The sequence below is a fragment of the Ovis canadensis genome, chromosome 15, assembly GCF_042477335.2.
Source record: "Ovis canadensis isolate MfBH-ARS-UI-01 breed Bighorn chromosome 15, ARS-UI_OviCan_v2, whole genome shotgun sequence".
NCBI classification, from domain to species: Eukaryota; Metazoa; Chordata; class Mammalia; order Artiodactyla; family Bovidae; genus Ovis; species Ovis canadensis.
The window spans coordinates 48,205,697-48,224,116 of record NC_091259.1 but is presented as its reverse complement, the minus strand read 5'-3'; the positions used below and the strand labels follow the sequence as shown (position 1 = coordinate 48,224,116).

At 43.4% G+C, this 18,420-nt stretch overlaps 2 protein-coding genes across 4 annotated transcripts in view; one reads left to right on the top strand and one right to left on the bottom strand.

Moving 5' to 3' along the window:
• The window catches only part of PARVA (parvin alpha), a 167,173-nt gene that overhangs the window by 48,226 nt on the left and 100,527 nt on the right, over positions 1–18,420 (top strand). The window lies entirely within an intron of this gene.
• Positions 3,357–16,988, bottom strand: LOC138420831 (uncharacterized). Of its 3 annotated transcripts, none has more exons than XR_011249323.1 (4): positions 14,677–14,881; positions 13,405–13,553; positions 5,650–5,709; positions 3,357–4,014 (listed from the first exon to the last, which is right to left on the bottom strand). XR_011249323.1 is itself a non-coding variant. In XM_069554355.1 (4 exons), the coding sequence occupies exons 1-4, from the start codon at positions 14,999–15,001 to the stop codon at positions 3,977–3,979; spliced, it is 639 nt and encodes a 212-aa protein (XP_069410456.1). In that variant the 5' UTR covers positions 15,002–16,988; the 3' UTR covers positions 3,357–3,976. The 3 variants fall into 3 exon arrangements, 1 of the variants encoding a protein (XP_069410456.1); XM_069554355.1 differs by having other exon boundaries at positions 13,405–13,620; positions 14,677–16,988; XR_011249324.1 differs by lacking the exon at positions 5,650–5,709 and having other exon boundaries at positions 14,677–14,843.

The window sequence follows — 18,420 nt, the reverse complement described above, 5'->3', positions numbered from 1 at the left end:
TTTTGTTAAGTGTTTTTTTCCTGCGTCTATCGAGATGTGCTTATACTTTTGTCTTTTGTTGATGTGGTGTGTCACGTGGATTGATTTGCATATGTTGAACCATCCTTGTGAACTTGGGATGAATCTCACTTGGTCATGGTGTATGATCTTTTTTATGTGTTGTTGGATTTGATTTGCTAATATTTTGTTGAGAATTTTAAAGGAGACTTTAAATAGATTTTAAAATATTTGAGTCTACCTTCTTCCTGCCTTATATTAATAATACTATTTATTCAGTAGTCATGAAATCATCTCTGCTATAACTGGGGTAAATATACTTTTTGATTAAGTGCTGTCTGAGTTTAATTAGTTCATTGACCAATTTGGAAAGTATTCTCATATTTGGTAAGTTAAGATTTAATCTACTTTTCTTCTTATTGATACCAGATTCTTCCACCAGCATTTATTAGATGGTGATTCTCTCATCCACTTATTGTGATTCTTAGTTTTTGTTTGTTTGTTTGCTTGCTGTATTCTAAGGACTTATAGGTGCTTAAATTCACCCCTGCCTGGGATCACTATTTTATTGGAATCTTTATCCTGGCTTTGATCCAACAAAATTCAGTTTTGATGAAGATTACTTTATAATATATCCTTAAATTTGATTATTATATCCTCCTCCAATCTTCTTTGGTATTATTGTGTATTTAGTTTTACTTATAAATTTTGCTAGTGATTTATCATATACTAGAGCAGAAGGCAATGGCACCCCACTCCAGTACTCTTGCCTGGAAACTCCCACGGACGGAGGAGCCTGGTGGGCTGCAGTCCATGGGTTGCTAGGAGTTGGACACGACTGAGCGACTTCAGTTTCACTTTTCACTTTCATGCATTAGAGAAGGAAATGGCAACCCACTCCAGTGTTCTTGCCTGGAGAATCCCAGGGACGGGGGAGCCTCGTGGGCTGCCGTCTCTGGGGTCGCACAGAGTCGGACACGACTGAAGCGACTTAGCAGCAGCAGAGCACTCTAGCAGGAATTTAATTGTTCTTATGCTAATCTATTTTTGCTTTATTGACTAATGTTAGTGATATTACTCTAAATCAAGAGTAGTGGCTCTAACTTTAAGTATTTCTTTATTTTAATTCCCATTATAGTTTGATATCAATAATTTCTACTTCACCATGATATGCTATTCATCTAGATTCATCTAGATTCTCAAGTTGTTTTTTTTTTTTTTTTTTCAGTATTGGGAATCATATCGTTTTTCATTTCCTTTTCTAGCTTTATATCACCGGTATGTATTTGGTTGTTTTTGCATTGTCTGTTTATACTATTAGGCTTCCCTGGTGGCCCAGACACCAAAAAAAGGTAGTATTTTTATTTCTGCCTTTCCTGTATTTATTCTCTATTTCTTATTCATCTTGTCTTATGATCTTTTCTACTATGACTTCTAATAGAAATTCAGAGAGGAGAATCTTAGAGCTCTGACTATGTTTGCAAAGTAAAGCCCTTGGGACTGCGCTATCCCTTATGGTTAGCAGCTAGTCACTGATGGCTATATTTCAATTCAAATAAACTAAAAATTAAGTAAACTTAAAAATTTGGTTTCTCAGTCACATTAGCCACGTTTATGTGTACAATATGCCACATGTGACTAGTTGCTACTACACCGGACAGTACAGGAATATTTCCATCATTACAGAAAACGGACAGCTCTAATCGAGGCTCTCCACACTAAAAATGATATTGATATTCAGCTTTTAACCTGTAATCATTTTTATCTGAAGGAAAATATCCCCTCTTCCTAAATCAAAGGTTTCTTATAAAGAGTTAGTGTTGAACATTAATGATGGCCCTCTCAGAATCCACCAAAATAATTCTTAGATTTAAAAATAGATTTTTCTTATCAAAGTGTTGAACAATCCTAATAAATTCCCCCATGTAGTGCAAGTTCTATCTTTGTATAATAGCTCATATTATTCATTTTTGAAAATTTTCCCTGTCTATAGCATATTATTTGTGATTTACTAAAGTATATTCTTCAGTAAGATAGTTGTGTAATTCCAAGACACCTCCACCCCCCTCCCCCCCGGTATTGTCCTCATTAGATGTTCAGTCATGATATTATTGGCTTCCTAACACAACTTTATGGTGTATAATGGTAGGATGGCATCACCAACTCGATGGCCATGAGTTTAAGCAAGGTCCAGGAGAGTCGGACACAGCTGAGTGACTGAACTGATATTTTGAAACAGTTTATGTAACTGGTATGTGAAAATTTAGTGATGTTCTCCTGAGAATTCATTAGGGGCTTCTTTTAGAAATGTGTGGATGGAGCAAAATTTTCCCAAACAGCTTCTCTGATATGAGTCTCTTCATATTTATAATTTTTATCCAATATAATTAGTTTTTAATCCAATATAATTGGGCTTCCCTGATAGCTCAGTTGGTAAAGAATCCACCTGCAATGCAAGAGACCCTGGTTCAATTCCTGGGTTGGGAAGATCCGCTGGAGAAGGGATAGGCTACTCACTCCAGTATTCTTGGGCTTCCCTTGTGGCTCAGCTGGTAAAGAATCCACCTGCAATCCAGGAGACCTGGGTTTGGTCCCTAGGTTGGGAAGATCCCTGGAGAAAAGAAAGGCCTACCACTCCAGTATTCTGGCCTGGAGGATTCCATGGACTGTATAGTCCATGGGTCACAAAGAGTCGGACACAACTGAGCCACTTTCACGTTCATAATTAGTTCATCAAACGCCACTGAATGTAAACTTCTGGTGGAACACCAGGCAGCATGCTGGCTGACAAGATGAATGTGACGTTGGGCGTCAAAAAGAATGAGGATTTTCACACCCCCTCTTCATTGGATTCCTCAAGGCTTCCCTCTACCCCTCAACCCCTCCAACTGGACTCCCCAGCTTGAGTCCCCAGGTCAGCCTCCTCCTCTCCCCACCTCCATCCCTTGACCTCATTACCTCTGCCCATCTCCAAGTTTCTCATGCAGAGAATACCCTTTTCCTCTTCACCTTTCATTCACCTTGAGGATCCACCCAAAGTTTCTGTCTGGGATTTTCTCTGAGTGATTTCTCTCTGCTCTCATCTTAATGTATTCCTTGATCATGTCATTCTTTTTGGCAAATAACTATCCACAGCCTTGTCATATTATCTAATTATCTTCTGTGTCATTATGTATGTCTAATATCCTTGTAGGAGTGGGAGTGGAGGGAGATTTCAGGTTTTCTATTTCTTTTGTTCAGCAAAGAGAGTCCAGTACATAAAGCTGAGTATGTGGATGAAGTTAAGAGATACTTATTGGAATAAGGATTTTGATAAATGAAGGATTCTCATTTCATTACCAAGCAAAGCCAAAAAGATCTGTGGCCAAGGGCAGGTTTTATGTAACCTAGGAGGAGAAAAAGGCAAAGGAGATTCCATAAAGGACCAGACTCATCTTCCAAGTTTGTTAATTCAGCTGCTATTTCCCCTTCACTAATAGATGACTCTTGAGTACCTAGCATGTGCTGGGTGTGGGAGATACAGGGTTGAACAAAATCAATATAGTCCCTGGCTTCATGGTGTTCACACCCAAGTAGGGGAGACTGGTATTAAACCAGTAAACCAACAAGTTGTTGGTTTCAGTTATTGCTGTTCATGCACTAAGTCACATCCAGCTCTTGGTGACCTCATGAACTACAGCATGCCAGGCTCTCTGTCCTCCACTAATTCCGGGAGTTTGCTCAAATTCATGTCCACTGAGCTATCTGACCATCTCATCCTCTGCCACCCCCCTTCTCCTTTTGCCTTCAATCTTTCCCAACATCAGGGTCTTTTCCAATGAGTTGGCTCTTTGCATCAGATGGCTGAAGTATTGCAGCTTCCAATGAATATTCAGGGTTGATTTCCTTTAGGATTGACTGATTTGATCTTCTTGCAGTCCACAGGAATCTCAAATGTCTTCTCCAGCACCGCAATTTGAAAGCTTCAGTTCTTTGGTGCTTAGCCTTCAAATGCATAATTCCAAATTGTATTAAGTGCTATAAAGGCAAGAGAAGGATATTGACAATTAAAGTTAGCCTGGGTGGTTGTTCAGGGCCTCAGTCAGTTTAGGAAGTGACATTTAAGCTGAGTGCTGAAGGATGGGTCATTAGCCCAGTATAATCAAGTAAAGAAACCAGGCAGAGGGAACAGCTTGTGCAAAGGCCATGAAGTGTGAAAGAGCTTAGTGGGTCTGACAAACCATCAAAGGCCATCGTGTCACTGAACATGTAATTAAATGTTCGAAGAAAAAAGTGTTCCCTAAAATAACAATTGTAATGTTAGAAAAACTTATTCATTAAAGATCTGTTGTGATATTTGGTGGATATTTTTCTTTAATTTTAGACATTAATTCTGAAATATATAGCTTCTTTTTTAAAATCTTACCATTATTTCAAAAGTCAAGTGGACCTGACTGATATTTGAACATCATACCTGCCAATATGCCTACAAAGTCATTGATAAGTGTCCAAATGAACCCAAATTGTTGGTCATAATTTTGATCATGCCTTTATTTCTTCTTTCTTGGGGGGAAAAAAAAGGTGTTATTTTGACTTTTGGCTGAACATATTGTGTTGTAGATTATCCTTCAATGAACTATTTAAAATATTTAAATTAGGCACCACTTAAAATTTTATTTTATTATACCATCAATAGCCAATTTAAAAGAGCCAACTATTTTTAGTAAAAAAAAAAAAAAAAAGGCCAGTGTATGACTGGAGCTTGATGAATAAAGGGGAAATTCCCCATGGTTGAGGCAGATTCAGATTCAAAAGTACTTGGATTTTAAGCTATCTGACATACATTTTAGAGATTTTTTTTTCAAGCCAATGTATGTGCCTAGTACTGTCCAAGTAATATTACCGTGTATAATCTTATTAAATACTGAGAACATCCATATTACATGGGTACTTTATTGTGCCCATTTTCCAGTTGAGGAAACCAAGGCCTAGAGATGTTAAGCAGTTAGCCTGGGGTCACACAGAATATTGGTGAAAGAGTCTATATATAAACAGGTTGCCTCGAGCCTCCAGAGCCTGAGCCTAAGCTCTGACCACTGGGTCAGAGCCTTGCCACAGGGTCACTTGACCACTGTGTGGCTGATGGAGCTAGGCAGTAAAGGAGCAGGCAGATAGATTAGGAGACTCTTTCAATGGTCCAGGTGAGAGGTCAAAGCTTGGACCAAGGGGCTGCTGTGTAATTGAGAAGAAATTAGTATTTGGAGGTCAGGGCAAAAGGTTAGAAAAAGAAATATGATATAAGGGAATAAGTATGCTTTACTTAGACTCTTTTTTTTTTAAAATCTTTGAATTCTTATTTTAAAGAATTTAGAATTTAGGGGGAAAAAAATAACCAGCAGAAGCATAGCAAGAAAATAAAATTAGGATCAGAAATGAAGTATGAATCAAACTAAAAACTGATAAGTAGAAAAAAAGAAAAGTGAAAAATAATAATTATTATTAAGTGAGTCATTTGTATGGAATATTATTTATAACTCCTAGCTAAATTAGCTAACCAAGCTGAAGCAGATAAGTTGAGTGAGATAATGAAATTAGTCAACAATTTATTGTTATGAGATGTGAGAGGAGATATATTGCCCTCTGTGGGGCCCGTTCTTTTTCTTTTTTTCCCACCTTTTCTTTCCCTGTCTGTTGAAGTCTGACCAGTCTGCATTATCTTGTTTAAATCCCTTCCTAAAATAGAAAAATCAAACCGTCAATGTGTACACATGGTTATTTTAGCCCAAATCAACAATTACCAGCAGTAGAGATGGCCTTGCCTTGGTGCAAGCAAAGGTGACATTATATTCAACCTTTTCTGTTGAAGGGAGCAGAGATGGGCTTCATCTGCTTTAGAAATGCTTTCTACCCCCACAGACGTGTTTTTAAAAAGCAAGTTTTATCCATGTATCATATGGGTTATCAAGTGCAATGGACAGATTAGAAGGAAGCGTCTGTGGGTGAATTTAGGTTATGTGTTCAGGTACAAAGGCCAAATATAGCTGCTGTGCTACTCACTGTTACTCTTGAGAAAAGGTGAATGCCCAAAGAGAAGTAAATTACCATCAGGCTTTCCAGCTGAGATGTGAGGAAACCGGTTTAAGGTTTCCAGGGAGCAGGACTGTGTCTAGGTGTGTGCCCAGAAACTCCTGTAGTGAGAGGGCAGGAGAAGGGCGAGGAGACCCCGGGAGTGACTGCCGAGGCCCATTTCATGTAAATGAGAGATTTATAGACTCTCTCGTTCCCCTGAGTCTGCCCCAAGACTCCCTCCTCCTGGGAGAAGTCTTCACACCTGGGATTGGGCTTGCCACCAGCCTATGGGGCCCTCCTTAGACAGCCCTCTTCCATGGTTCCAGTAGCTTTCTATAAGAGGAGTTAGGAAACTTGGAGAACAGTGGGCGGAAGATGAGCAGAGAAGGGCAGTAAAGGAGTCTCAAGCCCTGTGCATTCGACATGAAGGGAAGGAAGGAAGGAGAGTTAGGTAAACTGAGAGAAGAAGAGAAGCAGCAGAAAGGATGGATCACTAGATGCTGACACTAGGCCATTCAGTCATTCATTTGCACACTCATATATGCACTAGACATTACTAAGCCAGGACAGAGTGGGCTCCTGAGATGGCCAAGGTACCGTAACCTTTAGGTATCTTCTCTGGATGGTCTGCCACAAGTTCACAGACACTGGTGTGTCTAGATGTTATATTCAAAATCCTTGGCATAGCTTCTGGCACATATTTGGTACTTAGCAAACCCTGACAGTCATCACATCACCAGCATCGTCATCATTACAAAGCTCTGAGATCCTTGAGGACAGATGGGTGGTTCTTACATCTTGAAACTCCTGGGTTGGCAGAGTGTCTAATGCAGAGATCAGACCCCATGAACCTTACGTCAAACTATCGACCAACTGAATGGAGACATTTTTGAGCACCTAACTCCATGCTGGCACCTTTAAAAGGCATGGAGAAAGCTTCTGAGACTGACCTTTGTCCTAAAACAAGATGGGGCATAAATTTAAAACATTTTAAATTGAGAAGTCAATATAGGGGTTGAATTTGCCAAGTGAATAGAAACAGAAGGAGCTTCAGGAATTTGGAGGAGGAGCAAATTCTGTCAGTTGGTAGGGAGTGGGTGATATGTATTAATCCAGAATCTAATCAGGTTCAGAGTTTTAAAAGAAGCGTGCTGATAAATATTTAACAATCAGCTCTCTGGGAAAAAAGTATGAATGCGTGTGTAAGTGTGTTAGTTGCTCAGTCGTGTCCTACTCTTTGCCACCCCATGAACTATAGTCCACCAGGCTCCTCTGTCCATGAAGTTCTCCAGGAAAGAATACTGGTGTGGGTAGCCATTCCCTTCTCCAGGGGATCTTCTTGATGCAGGAATCGAACCCAGGTCTTCTGCATTGCAGGCAGATTCTTTACCATTTAAGTCTTACTGATAGGAAGGATCTACAGCACCCAATTCACAAGTAATAATACAATGTCTAAGACTCTTTCTTGTACATTTCACACTCCAGTTGATCCTCACTGAATTTTTTTTGCTATTTTTGTGTTGTGTTATCCATAGCTAGCCTGTGATTGCGGTTCAGCCATGGTTTGACTAATGGAATTTCATCCCAATCCACCCCCTCTTCCTCAATGCATTTGCTGTCATGGAATTTGATACGTGATTTGCTAAACTACTTTTTTACCCTTGTGCAATAGTTCAACCTATGATTTTTCAGCCTAACGATGGTGTGAATGCTATATACATTCAGTAGAAAGAGTGCTTCAACTTTCAAATTTTGGTCTTTTCCTAGGCTGGTGATGAGCTACCGGTTTGATACTGTCTCAGATGCTGGGCAGTGGCAGCAGCCACAGCTCGCAGTCAGGCATCCATGGATGAACAACCCATACTCTTATAACCATTCTGTACTCAAATAACCAGTCTGTTTTTCATTTTCAGTATAGCATTCAATCAGTTACATGAGACATCCCACACTTTGTTATAAAATAGGCTCTGTGTTAGATGAGAATGCCCAACTGTAGGTTTATGTAAGTGTTCTGAGCATGTTTAAGGTAGGCTCAGCCAAGCTATGGTGTTTGACAGGTTAGATGTATTGAATGCATTTTCAACTTTTGCTATTTCCCCTGGTGGCTCAGATGGTAAAGAATCTGCCTACACTGCAGGAGACCCAGGTTTGATCTCTGGGTCAGGAAGACCTCCTGGAGAAGGGAATGGCAACCCACTCCAGTATTCTTGCCTGGAGAGTTCCATGGACAGAGGAGCCTGGCAGGCTACAGTCCATGGGGTCACAAAGAGTCAGACACAACTGAGCGACTAACCCTTTCACTTTCTCTTTTAGACTTAACGATGGGTTTGTGTGCTTCGTCGCTCAGTCATGTCTGACTCTTTGCGTCCCCACGGACTATAGCCCACCAGGCTCCTCTGTCCATGGAATTATCCAGGGAAGAATATTGGAGTGGGATGCCATTTTCTACTCCAGGGGGTCTTCCCGCGTCAGGGATCAAACCCACGTCTCTTGTATCTCCTGCATTGTCAGGCAGGTTCTTGACCGCTAGCACCACTTGGGAAGCCCCAACGATGAATTTATCGGGATGTAACTTCATCACAAGTCAGGGATGATCTTTGTTATGTTCACTAAACTGAAACTTCTTTCAGCTTCAGCATTACATTTGTCAGAGCTTACTCATTCACCACCAACCTCAACACCTTCTTTGCCGAATCAAATAATCGTTTTCAAATACTGGGAGGGTATTTTCCTTTTATTATACCATTCACAATGTAATGACTACAGACATGACTCACATCTGCATTATTGGCATTTCTTCCGTTATTATCTACATTTCTTAACTGTAGATAATCAGCAGAACAAGAAACCAAGCTCTGACCTGCAGTATTTTCTATTTACATACTTGTAGCATGCTTTCCTGGTGGCTCAGCAGTAAAGAATCCACCTGCCAATGCAAGAGATGAGGGTTTGATCTCTGCCAATGCAGGAGATTTAGGTTGGGAAGATCCACTGGAGAAGGAAATGGCAACCCACTCCAGTATTCTTGCCTGGGAAATCCCATGGACAGAGGAGCCTGGCGGGCTACAGTCAATGGGGTCGCCAGAGAGCCAGACATAACTTAGCAATGACTTCAACGACAACAACAGTGTATAAATACCACCCCATCGTGGCCAATTTTGTGGTATCTTTGAATGTGGACTTGGGAAGAGAAATGTTATACAGAACATCATTATACAGCATTTCTATCATATAGATCCCATGAATGCAAATAATCCCAAGAGCATAGATAACAGAACAAGTGATGAATGTTGAGTATTTATTACCCTTGTTTTTCAGTATCATTAATTGTTTAAGTGTATGATTTCAATTTTAATAATGGCTGTTTTTAACAACCAGCCCCATGAATTCCTAAAAAACGTAATACCAAGAGCTGGTCAGAGCAGGCTCTAACACCCCAATGGCCCCCACTCCTAATGAGGGGGGAGGTCTCCTCTCTGGGGAGGAGCTCTGTATACCTTCTCCCCCTCCCCACTCGCAGACATACAGGGTGTAGCTGCTCGTGCCACCCCAGCAGGAAAACTCACATGGTGGCTCATTTCTTTCCAGAATCTGATACCAGGCATTCTCTGGGGGGTTTGACATGGATCTTCCCTGGTCCATTACTCACCCTGATCCTGACGTTTAGTGCAGTTCCTAACAACTCTACAGTTCACACTTACTTCCATGTCTCTTTCTTTAAACATGAGAAAGGATCTCAGAGGATGGTCATAAGCGGAGCACTGGGGCCAGCTGTCAAGTTGGGTTGCCTGCAGTGTTCTTCACAGCCCCCTCCCGCCCAGCCTCCTGAAAGAGACCCAAACCTGCCTGACAGGTTAGAGAGGTTCTCAACCTTTTTTTTTTTTTTTTTCCTACCACAAGAACAAGGAGACATGATTCCTAATATAAAAAACACATATTTTTTTATCAGGAAGGCATATTTTTATTGAAAAATTTGACCAAAACAAGCTCTGCTGGCTCCACCCTCAGCTATATTTTCCTTTCTTAAGCAATATTCCTTTCACATAGATGTAAAAGAAAACCGCCAAGTGGGAGGTTGGAGTAACCTGCCTGCTGACACGTAGCACTTCATTTTTGTGTTGGTTGGTGAATAGCTGATCCCCTATTTCCACCAGTACCTCCCGCCCTGCATGGGCAAGCTTGGCCCTCCCAGGCTGTGCCGGACCCTCCCACAATCTGACCCTAGCAGGTACCCCCACACCTGCTCCCACCCTGCCTGGACAGTGCCCGGATGTTGCCCATTCACCATCACTGTGGCCTGCATCCTCTCAATCACAAGGTTTGAGCCGCAGAATACCCTGTGTGCTTAGCGCCCACCTCTGGATCGAAGCCAAAAGGCTCAGGCCTTGTGGCTGTGCAACCCCTCTTGGTTTTGATAGAGAACACCTCTCAGCAGCTTAGAATCAGAAAGGGGTTTTCAGAATCCAAGCCCCCTCTCTGATGTGTCTACCCTGCCTTTCCCATCTTTGGCGGGTTCCCAGGTAGCTTCACTCCTTTATCCCCACATCCTATTTCCTTTAAAACCCAATGAGCTCTCACCTGTCCAACAGCCCCACCCCCACCTCCAGCCCCACCCCCACCTCCAGCCCCACCCCCATCCATGCTTGAGCCTTACCATCTACTATTAGACCATCTACATGCAGACCTTCTGCCCGACCAGCTGGGCCTTAGCTTATGTCCAGATGCCCCTGAGGCTGATGCCACCTGGATCCTCACGTCAATCTCCATCGACTTTCCTGCCTCTTATTCTCCTTGTGCCATCAACACATCACAGCCCCTCACTTGCCCTTGGAGACTCTTTCCTTGTCTTCTGCTGTGAGTGCAGACTAGTGTGTGTGTGAGCACTAGTCCAAACCCAGTAGTTTTTGGAAATTCCCAACTTTCCCTGTTTTGACTACAACTCTGATCTTCATAGAGATAAGGGTCCTAGGTAACACTGGCATCTCCTGTCCATTTGACCAAAACCAAGAGATGGAACTTACTTCTCCAAAGGGAAAGGAGCTGTAATGTGATTGATGTCCAATCATAGAGTTAAAGTAAAACTGGTTCTTCAATTAACGTGAAATTTTTCCTGTTGTTGCTTAGTTGCTAAGTCATGTCTGACTCTTTTGTGACCCCATGGACTGTAGCCCACCAGGTTCCTCTGTCCTTTGGACTTTCCAGGCAAGAATACTGAAGTAGGTTGCCATTTCCTTCTCCAGTGGATCTTCCCAGCCCAGGGGTCAAACCCACGTCTCCTGCATTCGGCAGATGGACGCTTTATCACTGAGCCTCCAGGGAAGCCCAGATAGCTCCTACTATGCTTTGAATTGTGAAACTACTACTACGGTTGAGGAATGATTAAGTTGTCATTTTTTTTTTCCCCTCATTTTCTTTCTTGCCTGTTGCTTGAAAAACGTTGCTCACAGATGTTTAAGAACATATATTAAAAGTGAATTCCAGTGAAAGGCCTGTTAATTACATTATTCAGCCTGGTTCAGTAACTCTCTTTAAAAATAACATGCGTGTTTAGGACAGGAGTGTTTTCCAGTTGTCATTTCATGAGATAAATGTGTTGGGAAATGAAGAGAGTATAAATAGATGTGAAAGTCACTTTATCTAATTGAAGATGAATGCTGAGCTTTGGGAGCTGTAGCAGAATTGAGTCCTGGTTCAAACTTGCCTCGAAAGAGATTTATGATCATGGGATATGAAGCTTCATTTCCCAGGGGCTCTCCTGGTGACCATTAACTCTTCAACTCAGTATTCTGTCTTTTTATCCAGCAGAGGCAGCTCGCAAGGTGGATGAGGGGAGAAGAAGGATGCAGGTCAACAAAACTAAACAGCAGCAGCAAAGCCACCACTCCATGCTGTGGAATTTAAAGTGCTTTGACAAACTAAGAGCCACATTCTGTCATGACTGTGTGATGCCAAGTGGCCTTCCCTTGGGCTTTGATGTCTTCTTTTTCTGTTTATGTCATCGAGGTTTTCCAGAATGCTTTTAAAAGGGAGAATTAGGAGTAGCTCTAGCACTGTTGGTTTTAGACATTATTGTTGAAGCCTGGCAGAGCCATAGTATTTGAGCTTGTTTTCTGCCTTGACCTCAGAAAACCTTTTTCCAGAAAACTGACTACTTAGGTCTAATCTGTGGTTACACACAAAGGAGATCTGGGCTAGAAATGAGGGTTCTATTGTGGCCGTTTTACTGAAAGATGCTTTCTTGATGGAATACTGCAATACCATGTGGGTTAAAATATTAAAAGGTGTATTAAACTGAATTGTTTTAATGGTTTGAATACCCTTAGAGGTTGCCAGAGGGAGGCGGGTGGCTGGAGTTCTTAATGACGGACTGGAAGAATAAAATGCACTTGAACCTCGAGGTCAGATGCTGAATTCCTCCTGCAGGTGGAAACACTGCCCCTTACAGGGAAGGCCAAGTCTCATTTTTGTGATGACCTTACCCCCTAGAAACTTTCCAGGAATCCCTTATCATCAGCTCCCCACCCAAAAGATGAAAAACACCATCTGATTTCCAATTTTCCCATCTCTTATTGGAGTTTGCAACTTTCTTGACTAACAGATGGCCAGAAAATGTGTAAGCCCAAATAAAAGCAAAGCACGCCTCACTGTGTCTTCACAAGTGTCAGTTGCTTTTTCAAATTAAAATTATGTAAATCATCCCTTGGCTGGAAGTAGGAGAATCAGATATGAAGGAAACAAACCTAGCACTCAAGAATATTTTAGTTTGGGTTGTGTGTTGGGCTTTTTTTTTTTTTTACTTTGCTTTGCTTCCCCCACCCCCCCCACCCCCCACTCCCCACCCCCCACCCCCCAGCTTTTAATGTTTCCTTTTAAAGAGAAAGAAGAGAAGAGGCTTTTGGTAGAAGCATTTTGCAAGTTGCTCATTCAAAAAGCTCCCCGGATTTCACCAGCAGCCAGCCTAGAATATTAGGGCTGGCAGAGACCTTAGAGGTCATTGTTTTAATTGACTTGAAGAGGGAGGGAAAGATTCTGGAGTAAAAGACCCAAGGAGGGCCTGGTCTCTCCGGGTTTGGCATCTTTCTTACCTCAAGGAGTTAAAAGTCTGGGGCTGAGCGTGATCAACCAGATGGTCTTTAACAGTAACATGGTTCATATTGTTTAGATTATCCTCTTGCAAGTACCGTGCCTCGTTTACCTTTTATGGAATAAAGTGTGGAAAATTGACCACAGATGTAAGTAACCAAGAATGACGGGGAAGCTGTTGTTACCAGGCCTTCTCTTTTCTCTCCAACACGCCTGATCCCGAAGATAAAAATAAAGAGAGAAATGGGAGGCCGGCCGAGCAATAATTTGCCTTACCTCCACGGCTCGGATACGGGCCGCCCTCTGTTTGACGTCTCCATAAATCCACGGTTGGCCTTGAGACTCCTGTGCAGGCTACCCTCACTTTCTGATTTTCCAAGTGCCCTCCGGTTAAAATATCATACAACGTAAGCAGTTTTTCCATCCTGTTTGGAAAGGCAGAGGGGGCAAGTCCAACATACTGGCAGGGAGCGGTTTTTAGCCCTCTGGTCCCTGCAGGAGAGCAGAGAGCGGCATTTTGCAGCCTGAGGGGCACAGGTCAATCCTGCCTTCCCATTGCTATGATTGCTACCTCGGCTGCAGCTGCAGGCTGGGCCCAGTGAATTAGAACTAGGTCTTCATGATTCTTGGGAAGGTGAGATCTCTGAGCTCGACAGAAGACTTGAATACCCAGAAAGGGCCCAGCTAGGAAGGAGCTTGTTGAGAGAGGCCTGTGCTTTCCTTTACGGCATGCTTTTTAGGATTAGAAAGGCATTTATGCCTTTTTAAACCTTCAGAAGAATAGTCTCACACCAACGTCATAAACTAGGTTTCCTGAAGTCCCTTTGTTTTCTCCATCTTTCTCCCTCCCACGTTCCATCACCAAGGCCATGTTGGCCCTCGCCTCTCATCTTTCTCCGTGGCACTTGCTGCCTTTACCTGTGGCTGTGACCGCCATCAGGTGACCGGACTTCTGCTCGCAGGGCAGCTAAAGGCAAGGAGGGCCGAGATAACCCACTCAGGGACCGCGGGCTGCTCTGGGCCTCTGTGAGATGGTTGCTGTGCCTCAGAGTAGACCAGACTGCCTTCCCTTTATGAGGGGCCAGCATGAGATGGGACTCCACGCCTCTGCTCTCTGTTTTCTCTGTCTTCTCATTCACATCAGTGCAGCTCCCCTTCCTCCTGCCAGGCGCCTCCACTCACCCCTTCCACCAAGATCTCTGTCTGGAGTCCTGACTCTGCTGTCAAGAAACTCCCCACCATCAGACCTCCTGAGCCCACTCCTCATGTGCTTTCCCAGATACTCAGGGCTGTCTCTGGGACATGGCCTTTTTCCCACACTCCCCTGGTTTTCCGTGCATACTTGTAGCTCACTGGCCTCCAGGACTCCTTTGAAACCTGCTCTGCTTTTAAGGATTAGCCCACTCTCCCTGGAGGAGGATCTGGCAACACACACACACACACATACACACACACACACACACCCCACACACACCCCCACCCCCACACCCCACACACACACACCCCCACACACACCCTGTTACAAGCCCCTGGAAGCATCTTGCTCACCGAGGACTTGAGCACTTGGAGTTGACAAACACGCCCTTCCTCTCTGTGAACGCAGCAACCTCTTTCCTGACCTGTCCATCAGCCGTGCAGCTCCTCTGTCTGTCCTCTTGGCTTCAACAGCGACTCCATCCACTCCACTACGTGACTTTGCTCCCACGCCTGGAATCCCGAACGTTTGCCCTCTGAGCGTCCCCTCCCTGCCCACAACCGTCTGTGTCAGCACCTCTTCTAGTCTTTTATCCCCAGGAAGACGTGCTTGCCAACCTCTTGCTCCTGACCCTCGCTTCTCCCAGACCCTCAGTCTCCCACACCTCAGCCTGGTCATCTGGAGATTATTTGAGCCACACTCTCCAGTGTCCTCAGTTTTCCCCACCTCCACTCCAGCCCCTTTTGTTTTTTCACTGTTCCAGCTGTGCAGTCTCCAGCCTGAATCCACTCACAAGGCCTTTTTGCGGAGCCTGGCACTGGCCCACTAAGAGCTGCTGGGGATAATCTCATAAGCTGCCTGAAGGACTTGGGACAAACCCCTTCCCAACTGACTCTAACATTACCCCAACCCTCAGGGCCACCCAAATCCTTTCTCCTCAGTCATCTCCTCTTTTCCCCTTATTCAGCAAATGTCTTGAAAATCCACCTACAGCGCGGCGCTTTCGCAGTTTCTGATGGTGTATCAGACTGTAATCTGCCTTCTGCTTCCTGTGAAATTGTTGCAGCAAAGGTTACCCATGACTTCCCAACTTCCAAATGCTCTTTCTTCGTCTCATGTGATCTCTCTTCAGTGGTCAGCCTCTTGGAGTACTCCTCTTTCTTGGCCATAACAGGTATCTCTGAGGATTCCCTGAGCACTTCATCTGTTTTTCCCCCATAGAATCTCCCTTTTCTTCCTGCGTCTTAAAAATTAATATTCCCTGAGTGCCATCCTCTGCCACCACTCCCCTCACTCCTATCCATGACCTTGATCCTGCAAGGTGGGAAAAAAGCAAATAGGGTTGATCTTCTGAAACCTTATTTCAACCCGCTTCTGAAAACATCCTTCCCATGCAACACGGATGGGAAGGGAAACACTAGGTGACCATTGGTGCCTGACAGTCCGCTTCTGAGATGATGGCATGCGTCTCAGGGCTGAAAAATATTCATTTTGATGGCAGTGCTGGTGGGCCATAAAGGGGCAAACCCATGACATCTGCAGAGGGTTTGCACTGCTGTGTTGTGGATGCAATTCTCATAGGCCATCAGGAACAATGAATGGGTAGTTCCTCGAACCTGGAGAAGAGATGCCATTTAAAAGCTGGTGTATACAGTGGACGTGGTGCTAGGTTTAGAGTTAGGCATTGCATTTTGAATCCTTTTCTCCTCTTACCAGTCGTGTGACCTTGGGCAACTGACTTCTTTCCTGGCTGTCTCTTAGTGTTTTCATTTATAAAATAGATAAACATTATCATCTACCCAGGATTGGGGGTAAAGCATATCTTAGGAAGATGTCATGATTTGCTAGACTTTGTTCAGTAGGATGATTGAACTGATATAGTGGTATTCTCTTAAATCGCTACTAAGCTGACAACTTACCCCATATTACTTAACATCCTCTTTTTATGGCACTGGCATTAAGAGTTGAGGAGAGATTGAGCAGAACTTGTCCCTGGCCTCAGGCTGGTTGAAATCACACACAATACAGGTAGAGTACTTGCAGTAATCATCTCTAATCCAGGTTTCATTGAAGTTGCTTAGTAAGAGCTCTGAGAATAGAAAGATAACTGCAGGCTGGAGTAGATGGGACAAGTGGCCTGAGAGAAACGATGGCTGCTTGGAGTGGAATGTCATGTTATAAAGCAAGTAGTGAGTGATACAGTCAGAGGCTTTTTTTTTTTTTTAATGTGGATCACTTTTTAAAAAGTCTTTATTGAACTCGTTATAGTATTGCTTCTGTTTTATGCTTTGGCTTTTTGGCTGTGAGGAATGTGGGGTCTTAGCTCCCCAACCAGGGATCAAACCTGTGCCTCACCTGCCTTGCAAGGTGGAATCTTAACCACTGGACCATCAGGGAGGTCCCAGTCCTGGGCTTATATTAAAGTTAGGTAGGGAAATTAAAATTGATGCCAGAGGCCCCAGGGAGTCACTAAATATTTTTGAGTGGGAACATGAAAATGGTGTTTCTGGAAGCTTAGTTTAAGCTTCCTCATATATAAGACATTGATGGAGGGAATCGTGCCAAGGACATTGAACAGATGGTTGCAGAACCTGATGTGAAGAAGTGCAGGGTTAGGTTGGGAAGGAAAAGATGGGAGTGCAAGCTATTTCATAAGAAAAAAAATAAAAAACACCTTCAAAAAGCAATAGTGACCATTTTCATATTGTAGTTTCAGTGTGTGTTCTCCAACACTGTCAAGCAGTCATCGGATTCTCAGTGGCCACTGACTGGATGTCCTACAATTTAACTCAATTCTGATACTATCTACTTGAAAGATGCTGCCAATCCAGTAGGTTAAGGGCCTCAGTTTTACAAGGGTCTCTCATCCATACCCACTCATTTTAAATAAAACTAGTCTGAAGTCCAGGTTGTTACCTATGTCTCTGACCCACTATGCATTGAAGGCTCCCATAAGCCCCTCCTCAGTTCAATTAATTGGCTAGAGTGGCTCACCGCGTTCAGGAAAACAGTTTACTTCCTAGATTACCTATTTATCAGTCATGTAGCCCAGGAACAGCAGAGGGAAGAGATGCTTAGGGCAGGGTGTGTGGAATGGGGCTCAGAGCTTCCAAGCCCTCACTGGGCACCCCACTCTCCCAGTATAGGTGTGTGTTTTCTGACTGGAAGCTCTCAGAATCCCGTCCTTTTTCAGGTTTTTATGGAAGCTTCATTATGCAAGCATGACTGATTAAATCATCAGCTGTTTGTGACTAAACTTAATCTCCAGCCCCGCTCCCCTCCCCTGAGGTCAGGGAGTGGGGATAAGTTCCAGCCCTCTCACCTAGAAGTTGGTTCCCCTGACAACCAGCCCCCATCCTTATTAACATAAATTCTCCTCACTAACAGAAATTCAGGAGCGATCGAAAGGGGCTTGTAATGAGTATAAAACCTGTGTTGCTTTTATCAGGACATTTCAGCAGTTTTAGGAGCTATGTACCAGAAATGAGAATGAAGACCAAATATATGTTTCTTATTGTAAATCACAATATCACAGAGATGAAAGCACAAAATGACTTAAAAGTAACTTTGACTTTTCTAAAACTTTGACCAGGGGTATTATGAAAATGAAGGAGAAACTTGTGTGTGTGGTAAAATATACATAACAGAAATCTGGAGTGGGTTGCCATTTCCTCCTCCACGGGGTCTTCCCAACACAGGGGTTTAACCCGCGTCTCCTGTGGCTCCCGCATTGCAGGCGGGTTCTTTATCTCTGAGCCACTGGGGAAGCAAAATATGCATAACAGAAATCTTACCATTTTAGCCATTTTTAAAGTGCACAGTTCAGTGGTATTAAGTACATCTACATTCTTGTGCCACCATCGCCACCAGAGGAGAAACTTTTTTTAAAGATTTCTTTCTGTGTTGTTTTTGTCTGTACTGGGTCCGCATTGCCGCACCTGGGCTTTCTCCAGTTGCAGAGAGCAGGGGCTCCTCTCTAATTGTATTGCATGGGCTTCTCGTTGCAGTGGCTTCTCTTCCTGTGGAAGAAGGTTTGAGGCACACAGGCTTCAGTAGAAGTTTGTGGGCTTAGAAGTTGTGGCGCACCAACCTAGGTG

Coding starts and splice junctions, on each gene's coding strand:
- LOC138420831 (XM_069554355.1), bottom strand. CDS start 15,001: ATGACCAGGCTGAGGTGTGGGAGACTGAGGGTCTGGGAGAAGCGAGGG. Junction 5,710..13,404: donor CCCGTATCCGAGCCGTGGAG/GTAAGGCAAATT, acceptor TTTCTATTTTAG/GAAGGGATTTAAACAAGATA. Junction 4,015..5,649: donor AACAGACAGGGAAAGAAAAG/GTGGGAAAAAAA, acceptor TTGCCTTTATAG/CACTTAATACAATTTGGAAT.